This window comes from Gorilla gorilla, chromosome 2 (assembly GCF_029281585.2).
Source record: "Gorilla gorilla gorilla isolate KB3781 chromosome 2, NHGRI_mGorGor1-v2.1_pri, whole genome shotgun sequence".
NCBI classification, from domain to species: Eukaryota; Metazoa; Chordata; class Mammalia; order Primates; family Hominidae; genus Gorilla; species Gorilla gorilla.
Window position 1 is genome coordinate 42,948,780 of NC_086017.1, and position 11,534 is coordinate 42,960,313.

General features: G+C 44.1%; 1 protein-coding gene and 1 pseudogene across 4 annotated transcripts in view; one reads left to right on the forward strand and one right to left on the reverse strand.

Moving 5' to 3' along the window:
- GLB1 (galactosidase beta 1) overlaps positions 1-11,534 on the reverse strand; it is a 139,881-nt gene that overhangs the window by 112,429 nt on the left and 15,918 nt on the right. For all 4 annotated transcript variants that reach the window (XM_055383408.2, XM_004033810.5, XM_004033811.5 and 1 more), the window contains exon 2: positions 2,220-2,389. In XM_055383408.2, coding sequence (XP_055239383.2) covers positions 2,220-2,389 — 170 coding nt within the window. The remainder of the gene's footprint in view (positions 1-2,219; positions 2,390-11,534) is intronic.
- Positions 6,188-7,167, forward strand: LOC109026059 (small ubiquitin-related modifier 2-like; annotated as a pseudogene).

The window sequence follows — 11,534 nt, forward strand, 5'->3', positions numbered from 1 at the left end:
AAAAATCCAGTATCCTACATAAATTTCTAAACTGTCTGTAGAGAAAGATATGGTGTAGAACCATAAACCACAGGACACATAGACCTTCCCGTTTGGCAGCCTCTTGGGAGGGGCCTTGTTATGAATTTTTACAGCAGCTCCCCAAGCTAGTCAAACTTCGTGGGGACACTTCTTAAAATCAACAACAACAGAAAACTCCAGAGTTATATCAGCACTAATTCCTATTACATAAAAATTATAGCTGGGCACAGTAGCTCTCTTCTGTAATCCCTGCACTCTGAGAGGCCAAAGCAGTAGGATCGCTTGAGGCCAGGAGTTGAAGACCACCATGGGAAACATAGTGAGACCTCATCTCTAAAAACAAAGTAAAACAAAAAAATTAGCTGGTGTGGTAGCAGTGCCTGTAATCCCAACTACTCAGGAGGCTGAGGTGGGAGGATCACCTGAGCCCACTTTAAGGTTTCAGTGAACTATGATTGAGCCACTACATTCCAGCCAGGTGACAGAGCAACACCCCAGCTCTAAAAAATTGTTTTAATAAATAAAAATAAAAATTATATATGCCCATGTAAGGCTTAGGAAAAATAAGAATATTTTGCTGAAAAGTAGTAAGAGACATATTTATTTTTTGAAGAAATAATTTTTAGTACGTGTAGGAAAAACTCCAAGCCCTAGATCCTCTGACAAAAGATTTTGTCAGGAATCATGTGACAGGAGGTAAAATGACAAAACCTTCTACCAGCTCCTCTGTCTACCTACAGACAGCATGGGATACAAAGTTAAACATGGAGCCATCCATTACCATCACAAAGCTCTCTTTGAAGACCCTGGGTTGTGTCATTTTGCGTGTGTGTGATCCCATGATTTCAGGGTTCCCTGGAACAGTCTTGGTCTTCCAGAACTCACTGTCAGAATTATAAACAGGTGAACTTGGGTTCACTCTGCCAGTGGCCTTAGAACCAGAATAATGAGTGCGTTCTCCCTAACTATCTATCTTCGGAATCTGCCTCTGGGTTTTCTCACTCTTCATCTTTGAGAAGTTATCAGCAATCCACATCGGCACTGCAAAAGCCAGAGCAGCCAGCCACACCAACTTTCTTGCCTGTTAGTTAGTTACTTTGCAATAGCAAAAGAGATGCAGAGAGACAGCTATTGGGATAATTCTATACCCTGAAGTTATACAATTACCGCAGCAGAACCACAAAGCCAAACTGGGTTTCAGAAATCTACCTAAGCACAAGGCTTATTCTGTTATTGGGGCTCAGAAAACAATACCCCAAAGTATGGCACCTTGGCATGCTAAGTACTTTGAACTAAAGGAGATTGGAAGGCCTTAGAAGCAAATCTTCTTTCTCTGACCTTCTCCTGCTCTTCTGTTGCCCACCCCTCCTTCTCCCCTGAAGCAAGTCAAACCAGAATTCATCTTCCCCAGTGTGGGTCACAGAAATTAGAACCCCTCTCTCCCAAAGCAAGCCAGAAAACCTAGAAAGGTCATCTCTCCCTTCTCCCTTCTAGACCCTCATTGCAGAGGGGTCCTGCTCCATACCCAGAAGGAAGGAATGCCACCCAGAAAGGCCAAGAAGAATCTGTTGAGGCAGGCCATGAGGGTTTCCCACTTCAGTCTACTACCATTAGGTCAGAACCTTTCATGGAATCTAAGTGTAAAAAGTTTTCCTTGGGTCTTCTTTTCTGAAGACTCTCATGTCAGATAAAACTTACATATCTGTTATGCTTTTCTCCTGTTAACCTAGCTTTTTGTATGACTACAGCCATACCTGTGCTCAGCTGCCTGCAAGCCTTCCCTTCCCTTCAAATACTAGCTGAACCTCTGACCAAAGATATGGCCTTGGGCAAATTTCAGTTTCACCAGCTATAAACAGGAACAATAATACCTATCTCGAGGAAATGGAATCATTAGTATAAAGTGCCCTGTATCTGGTAAGTGCTCAATCATTGTTACTTCTGTTTGCTTCCCCCATCCTTTGCCTTTTTAAGCTATTTATTTAATGATTTCTGACGATTAAAATTGAAGATTGGAAGAAGTAGTTAATTATTTGAAAAAGGGCCAGTCCGGCTCATGACAAGCCCCTCCCAGAACATCACACTGGACCATTTCCCATTTCTGAGCAATAAAATAGCCACCCTGAGAAATACAGTTGTATCCTCTCTCCAGAGTGGGTGTTCAGGCCTAGGTGAGAGCCACATGCCCTCCTACTTACGTCTGGATGGCGTTCAGCCCAGCCATCTTCATCTTCAGCAGCCGGTCCTTCCAGTAGAAGCGGGGCACACGGGAGTAGTGAATGCTTCCTGAGATGTAGCGAAATGGCTGGCCATCCTTGAGGAAGCAGTCCCGGCTATAGTCAATTTCAAACATCCTCTGGGTGGCATTCTACAGAGCAAGGATGGGGTCACATGAGAACTTCCACCTTCTGCATTTCAGAAGCCGATCCTTTGACAGTAGCAAGTGACTCTCTGCCTATTTAATTTGTATAATGTGCTGATGGACTTAATGCTTGTTTTCTGAGCTATCATACAAACCATTGCTAAGCCAGGTCCACCAGGGGTACTCAGGTAAGAGAAATCATCGAAGAGGATCCACATGCAGGATTCCATAAGGCTTAGCTTCTAGAGGCCAGCACTGAGCTGACAATCAGTGGCGGAGATGATATTCCACTGGGCTGTTCATGGGGCTGGGGAACATCACACACACACACAAACACACACACACGCACGCACACACGCCGTTGTTGCTGTGACCTGCCTGAGCACTGGATGCACCTCAACAACAATGTCACTGGGATAACCAAGACCCATTAAGAAAATTCTAAGTGTAAAATACAGGGCAAAAAGCAATGGATTAAAACTCCAGAGCCTGACGCCCCATCCTAGATATTGCCCTGAATCCCACAGTGACCTGGATAAGTCTCGTCTCTAACCCTACCTCTCTTCATCCATAACTATCCAGGATATTAGACTAAAAGAACTTTAAGGCATTTAAGGCAATATTTTTAAAATTGTGGGCCGTGACCTGATTTGTGAATAATAAACTCATTTTTGGTGGCAATAAGCATCTTTTAAAAATGAAAGAATTGTCCAGGCATGATGGCTCACACCTGTAATCCCAGAACTTTGGGAGGCCAAGGCAGGTGGATCACATGAGGTCAGGAGTTCAAGACCAGCCTGGCCAACATGGTGAAACCCCATCTCTACCAAAAATACAAAAATTAGCCGGGCATGGTGGTGCACGTCTGTAATCCCAGCTACTTGGGAGGCTGAGACACGAGAATCGCTTGAACCTGGGAAGCAGAGGTTGCAGTGAGCTGAGATCACACCACTGCACTCCAGCCTGGGCGACAGAGCGAGACTCTGTCTCAAAAAAATAATAAAATAAATAAAAATCAAAGAATAGCAGGCACCGTTGCTTATGCCTATAATCCTAGCACTTTGAGAGGCCAAGGTTGGAGGATCACTTGAGCTAAGGAGTTCGAGACCAGCCTAGGCAATTCAGCGAGGCCTCGTCTCTACAAAAAAACAAACAAACAAACAAAAATTAAGCAGGCTTGGTGGCACACGCCTATGGTCCCAGCTACTTGGGAGGCTGAGGTGGGAGGACTGCTTGAGCCCAGAAGGTTGAGAGTGCAGTGAACCGTGTTCATGCCACTGCACTGCAGCCTGGGTGACAGAGCAAGACATTGTCTCAAAAAAAAAAAAAAAAGGCAAGAAAGAAAATAGAGGCTGGGTGCGGTGGCTCACGCCTGTAATCCCTGCACTTTGGGAGGCTGAGGCAGGTGGATCACGAGGTCAGGAGATCGAGAGCATCCTGGCCAACATGGTGAAACCCCGTCTCTACCAAAAATAAAAAAAAAAAATAGCTACTCAGGAGATTGGGGCAGGAGCATCGCTGGAACCGGAGAGGTGGAGGTTGCGGTGAGCCGAGATCATGCCACTGTACTCCAGCCCGGTGACAGAGCGAGACTCCGTCAAAAGAAAGAACGAGAACGAAGGAAGGAAGGAAGGAAGGAAAGAAGGAATGAAGAAAGAAAGAAAAAGAAAGAAAGAAAGAGAAAGAAAGAGTATATTACACATAGTAAAGTATTACTTTATAAAACTTTTGTTATATATACATATGTGGAGTTGTATATGTATGCATGTATATTTGGTTGCAATGTAAGATTTATTTCTATCAAGCACGATTTTAAGAAACACTGTTTTGGGGTCACTTCAAGAGCTAAAATGTTAGGATTTTGAAAGGCAAGACCTCAACGGGTGGTGGGGGTGGGGGTTCGACTGTTAAGCCGAGTGGAACACTGCCCTCTGGTGGATAAGGCAGCAACAGGCCACAGGTGCCAACAGAACCAGGGTTTTAAGAAGCCAACTAACTAGTGCTTTCCATTATGGGTCAGATTCCTTGTGCATCTTTAGGCTTTCAAAGGTCACAATACTAGCTCTAGTCACAGTAGCATCATAGTCCATGGTGGCTTTGGGGGTTGCCCTTGAAGCTGTATTTGGAAGCAACTGTGGCAGCATGAGTCCTAGATCACACATGCCTGAAATCCAACTGGGGAGCGGAAGTTAAACAACTCAGAGAAGAATTCATAGGGGCAAATGGAGAGCTTTACTGTAAGTGAATTACATCTCAATAAAGCTAAATAAACAAAAACAACTAAGAATCATTTTTAAAAGGGCAAGTGGCAATTTAACATCACTTTATTCTTCTAGTAAATAAGGCTTTAATTTCTGTTCAAAGGAAAAGTCTCCTAAACTCACAAAAATAGAAAAATTATTTCTTACACCAGGTGTCTCAATGGATGCTCTTGAAAACATTCTCATAGTATATACATGGCTAAGTGTCAAATAAGTGTTCCTCACAAGTTTCCTAAGTTCAAAGGTGGCCCATGAGGTGGGAACATTCATTAGACAGGTAGAAAGGAGGCCAAGCAACTTCTGGCAGAATTCGGAAAAGGGTAGAGCTGTTTGAAATCCACCTGTCTAAGTGAAAAAGTTCAGAGGAGCAGGAGATAAGGCTGGGAAAAAATGATGGTGGGAGACAATGGAATCTGGCCTTTGTCCCATACATGGTGGGACACTGTCTCTACCCTCCAATGACCTCAAAGTCTAGTCTAAATATCTCCCTACCATCCATTTACAAATATAGTATTACCAAGCACCTCCTACATGCTGAGTAATCACAGACAAGAACCACACAGATGTGGCCACAATCCATATGGAACTTCCATCTAGCCTAGAAGAAACCCAAGGGTTAACACAGTGAGGTCGAGGCGGTAAAGTAAGGGTTAGAGCAGAATGCTGCAGCAGAAATAAATGGCAGGGAACCCAGGCATGGCGGGGTTGAGGGAAGGGGCAAGGGCAAGTTTCTCAAAGGAAGAAACACCCCAAACTGTGTTTCTCAATCTTGGCTGCACAGCAAAATCATCTACGCAAGCTTTTAAAAATAGCAAAGTTCTTTGGGAGGCCAAGGCAGGTGGATCACAAGGTCAGGAGATCGAGACCATCCTGGCTAACACAGTGAAACCCCATCTCTACTAAAAATACAAAAAAAAAAAATTAGCCGGGCGTGGTGGTAGGTGCCTGTAGTCCCAGCTACACAGGAGGCTGAGGCAGGAGAATGGTGTGAACCTGGGAGGCGGAGCTTGCAGTGAGCCGAGATCGTGCCACCGCACTCCAGCCTGGGCGACAGCGCGAGACTCTGTCTCAAAAAAAAAAAAAAAAAAAAATAGCAAAGTTGACCTCACCCCCAGACATTCATGTTTTAATTGGTCTTGGGAGGAACCCAGACATTGGAATTTCTTAAAGCTGCCTAGATGATGTAACGTGCAGCCAAGGTTGAGAACCACTGGCCTGAGCCAAGGCCTAGGATGAAGCGAAGTTAGCCATGGGGGAAGGTGACACAGATGGAGAAAACTGCATGTGAGGCCTGGGGGAGAGAGGGCAGGACTAAAGGCCAGGAGCCACAGAGCCTCAATATAGTTGAAACATGGCAGCTGCTGAGGCAGAGGAGGAGGCCAGGGCCAGATCGAATGAGCCCTGAAGTCCAGATTCAAGGGCCCGGATTTTATGCTGAGAGCCATGGAGAGCAACTGAAATGAAAGAATGATAGGACCAGATATGTGTTTTCAAATGTTTGGCTTTTTCCTGAACGGGCAAAAAAGGCAGAAGAGATGTGGCTATGGCCCACGGTGGTGACAATGAGGTGGGCAGGAGGCAGAAGGAGGACATTCCAGGATGGTGGCCAGTTAGATGTGAGGCACAGGCACGAACCTGAAGAGGCTCCCACTGTTCTTGGGGAGAAATCTGAGTGTCAAAATGAGAGACAGAGAGAGCGAGCGTGTGAGAGACTTAAGAGATATATCAATTTTAAAAATATGACTACGTGTATATTAACACCTATCAGTTCATCGTAATATACAGGGAGAAAAAATTCATTGGTCACTTTTGGAGACTGCTAGAATACCAACTCATTACTATGAAAAGTGATAAATACAGAGAAAGAGTCAAGCAGTTTACTTCCCCTTCACATAAAAACTGTATTTCAGGGTTATCAAAACATTGACAATGGAAAATTCTCCACTGGATCCCAGTTAATTAAATACAGAAGGGCCCGGACACAATGGCTCATGCCTGTAATCCCAGCAATTTGGGAGGCCGAGGCAGGAGAATTGCTAGAGCCCAGGAGCTCAAGACCAGTCTGGGGAACATGGCGAGACCCTGTCTCTATAAAAAAAAAAATTAAAATTAGTGTCTCCCTCATCCACTGCTGCCGCCTCCTTCTTCTCCCACTCCTGTTGCTGCTTGCGTGCTCATTCGGTGCAGTCTTGGTACCTCTTTTGTGAAGCGGCAGCTGAGACTTAGGCGCTTGCCGTGGCAGATGAAAAGCCCAAGGAAGGAATCAAGACTGAGAACAAAGATCATATTAATTTGAAGGTGGCAGGGCAGGAGGGTTCTGTGGTGCAGTTTAGGATTAAGAGGCATACACCACTTAGTAAACTAATGAAAGCCTGTTGTGAACGATAGGGATGGTCAATGAGACAGATCAGATTCCAATTTGACAGGCAACCAATCAATGAAAGAGACACACCTGCTCAGTTGGAAATGGAGGATGAAGATACAACCGATGTGTTCCAACAGCAGACAGGGGGTGTCTACTAAAAAGGGAACCTCCCACTTCACTCCAGAACTCTGTTCTTTACAGACCAAGATCACATTCTCAATTAGAAAACTGCAATTTGGTTCCACCACATCCTGACTACTACAGTATAGTTTTCTCTATTCTTTCATTTCCCCCTTCCCCATTCCTTTATTGTACATAAAGTAACTGGTAAATGTGAACAAGTATATTGCTTTTTTTTTTTTAACTAAACAGCCAATGGTACGTTTTGACTGATATCAAGTGGAGATGAGATGGGGAAAAATACCGATTCTGTAAAAATACTCCCTTTTCTTCATTAGTGGCATGCTCATTCAGCTCTTATCTTTATATTTCAGTAAGCTATTTTGCTGTTTTAACAAAAAAAAACATAAAAATCCTTGCATACTTTATTCAATTGTAGAATGTTAATGTTTTTCATTTATCATTGTAAAACCAAGGACAATTTTATAACTTTGTTGTAAATAGTTGTTAAATGTAGGGCAATTTGTCTTTAAGTAGGGATAAATTAGTCTAAAAAAAAAAGGAATCCTAGATAGTTTTTCCTTCAAGTCAAGAAGCCTGTTGTTTAAACTTCTTGTTTAAAATAAATAAACAAACAAAATTAGCCGGTGTGGTGGCAGGCACCGGTAGTCTTAGCTACTCAGGAGGCTGAGGCAGGAAGATTGCTCGAGCCCAGGAGGTCAAGGCGATGGTGAGATGTGATAGGGCCACTGCAGTCCAGCCTGGGTGACAGAGAGGCACCCTGTCTCAAAATAACAATAAATGCAGAAGGAATAAAAGCATCTGAAAAACACCTTTTCCCCAACACTTAGTGAAATGGATTTAAGCTATAATCATCAATAGATGCTAAAACCATTAGAAACACTGATGGAAATTGTGTGAAGGATTGGGCATATTTTTTGTGCTCCATCTGCTCAATTTCAGCCTCAATAAAAGTTGAATAGCCAGACATTATGTCTCTCATGTTATGATTTAACACAAAGTACAGTCTCATCTAGAAAGTAGTCCTCATTATTGAATCAAAATCACAATTCAACCCGAATCTAATAATACCATAAGGAAGCAATAAGCCAAATCCAAAATGTGGGAGATTTTAAAAGTCCAATGATTCAGTTGTTCCAACAAATCAATGGTATTAAAAGAAAGAAAGGGAGTATTATTTGGAAATGAAAGAACTTCAGAGGAATAATGGCCTAATGATTGCATTAGATCATTATATGTGATATGATATGTGTAATAAGGTATGATACAATATTCGTAATATGAAATGATACGATATTCATTAGGTCAGTGTGAACCTGGTTTGGATCCTAATTCTTTTATTTTTATTACTTTTTACTATTATAATTTTTTAAGATTTTTTGGATACAGGGTCTTGCTCCGTCACCCAGGCTGGAGTGCAATGGCTCAATCATATCTCATGGCAGTCTTGAACTCCTGGGTTCAAGCGATTCTCCTGCCTCAGCAAACTATGGCATATGTATATGATAGACTACTACTCAGCAATAAAAAAGAACAAATTACTGGTATTTGTAATAATGTAGATAAATCTCAAAAATGTTGAGAGAAAGAAGCCTTACACAATTGGGTTCATACTGCATGAACCTATTTATATGAAGTCCTGGGAAAGGCAAATCTAATCTATGGTGGAAGAAAAAATCAGAATAGTTAACTCTGGGAGAGTAGAGGTAGGTATTGCCTGGGAAGGGACGTGAGGGAACTTTCTGGGGTAATGGTAATATTCCATAGCTAGATAAGGGTTTTGGATTATGCAGGTGTAGGCATTTGTTAAAACTCATCAAATGGTACGTTTAAGATATGTGCATTTCATTGTATGTAAATTTTACCTTGGGAGAAAAAGGGGCTACTAACAAACACTGACTGCTAGTTAACGATATGCCTACTGAAGTATTATTTTAGCAAGAGGAGGGCATTGATATCTGCAACTTATTTTGAAATGCATCCAAAAAATAAGATGAATTGATAGACAGATGGAGGAATGGACTGATAGTAATATGTTAATGGTATAATCTTTCAACTCTCTCTGAAAAATTTTCCTAGCAAAATGTTGACACAAATAAAAATGCAGACTGATAAAATGAATTACGGTTTATATTGTATGTGTATTGTACATGCATGTTTGTATATATACAAATACACATACATGATCAAACGTTATGCAGCTCTGGAGAGTATGTAGCCCTTGCCATTGTGAAATGATCTCCGATGGATATCCCAGCACTTCGGGAGGGATATAGGGTGAAAAGAGAAGGCAGAGGAGAGAGTTTTTGTTTTTGTTCTTGCACAGTTGCTCTGGCTGGAGTGCAGCAGCATGATCATGGCTCACTGCAGCCTTGACCTCCTGGGCTCAAGCGATCCTCCCACCTCTGTTCCCAAGTAGATGGGACCACAGGGGTGAGCCACCATGCTCAGTTAATAATTCTCAAATTTTCTGTAGAGATAGGATCTCACTATGTTGCCCAGGCTGGTCTCCAACTGCTGGCCTCAAGCAATTCTCCCACCTCACAATCGCAAAGTTCTGGGATTACTGGCGTGAGCCACTGTGCCCAGCCTGAAAACTGTTTTTTTTTGTTGTTGTTTGTTTGTTTTTTGAGATGGAGTTTCACTCTTGTGGCCCAGGCTGGAGTGCAATGGCACAGTCTCAGCTCACTGCAACCTCCGCCTCCCCAGTTCAAGCAATTCTCCTGCCTCAGCCTCCTGCCCCCACACCCGGCTAATTTTTGTATTTTTAGTAGAGACGGGGTTTCACCACGTTGGCCAGGCTGGTTTGGAGCTCCTGACCTCAGGTAATCCGCCGCCTCAGCTTCCCAAAGTGCTGGGATTACAGACGTGAGCCACCGCGCCTGGTCTTTAAAAGTTTTTAAAAACATGCCTACATCATCTGTAGCTCTGTGAATGGTCTTGTGCAAGCTCAGTATGCTTTGTGCTGATTGTCTCAACTCACACTCAGATCTCATGTCTTTTTGCCTTCCTGCCCCAACACTGGGGGAACGGGTTCAGCCCAGAAGTCCAGGAGCACCAGGCAGTCCATGCCCCTGAGGGCAACCTTCAGCCAATGAGGGACAAAGAGGGTGGAGAACTGCATTCTCTTGTTTTTTAGGCAAATAATTCTGGAGACACTTTGTGCACTTTTCAGGAGGTCTCAGAAGAATCATGTCCCGGTTCCCAGAGTGATAACTACAATATGCATTCTGACCCAGGCTGTCCCTTGCTCCTATGCTCTTGGATCACTTCTCAAACCACTTGCACCCAATGTTCTGCTTCTAGAGGGACCCAAAGTATGACCTTGGTACTAGGAGTGGCCTCAACAGCAGATCATCAGGATGTGAGTCTGCACCTTGTTGTCTCATGAATGTCAAATAGCAAGAACCTTATAGCTGGTGCTAAGTGGGGCGGTAACGCCTCAAAGACAAATACCAAGGCCCTCAACTCTGTGGGACCGGGAGGAGGCATGGAGAGACGGGGAGCAGTCGGTATCTGCACTGGCTCCACCCCTGGAGCGGGGCAGAGGTGGGGGTCACTGGTCATTGAAAGGAGTGTGAGGTTAGCTGGCTTTTATTAACAGATTTGGAAGCTTTGAAGACAGTGACGGTTTGATGGGCTTAGGTGAGCCATCCACTCAGGGCATCCTATGAATATCAGAGGCTTCTGTGGCAATGTTTAAAGAGACTCACATCTCAGGCCAGAAAAGTAAGACCTAACCATGGGGGTCACTGGGAATGGATCTTGAGGGGGAAAATCCCAGGCCGGATATGGGGAAGTTACTGGTAGGGTGTATTCTCCCATGACCCATATTCTATTGGTAAGAGCCCAGTCCCTATGCTGTTGGGAGGATCCTTGGAACCTAGACATGACGCTGGTCTACAGGAAATGAGGTGAGGATGCCAGGACTGCCTTGGCATCCTGAGAAAGGTATGGAATGGCTCAAGAGGTGGGAATGTAAAAAGGGTGACCAGAGACCCCACTACCTGGCTCTATTCCCCAGGTGAGCCCAGAGAACTCTCCCTTCAGGAAGGAAGGCACTGGTGAGGAGGGCCCTGGCATATTTGGGAAGCCCCCCAAGTGGGGCCATCCTCTGCAGGCAAGGGGTGCCCTAGTGTCGCTGGGGATGATGAGGTTCTGGCATAACCAACATGGGAACGCTTACAATTACCACAACAACCAGCAAGGTCACAGTGGCAACCAGGGTGTGCTGACCTGTGGACCAGGAGTGACCTTATGCAGTGGCTCATAAGCCACACGTTTCTGTGGGGTGAGATGGCCAGGCAATCAGCAAGAGTACTGCTTGACATGTTTAAAAACTTGTGAGCAAAAGGCTGATGTCAACAACTACATGGAAAATTGA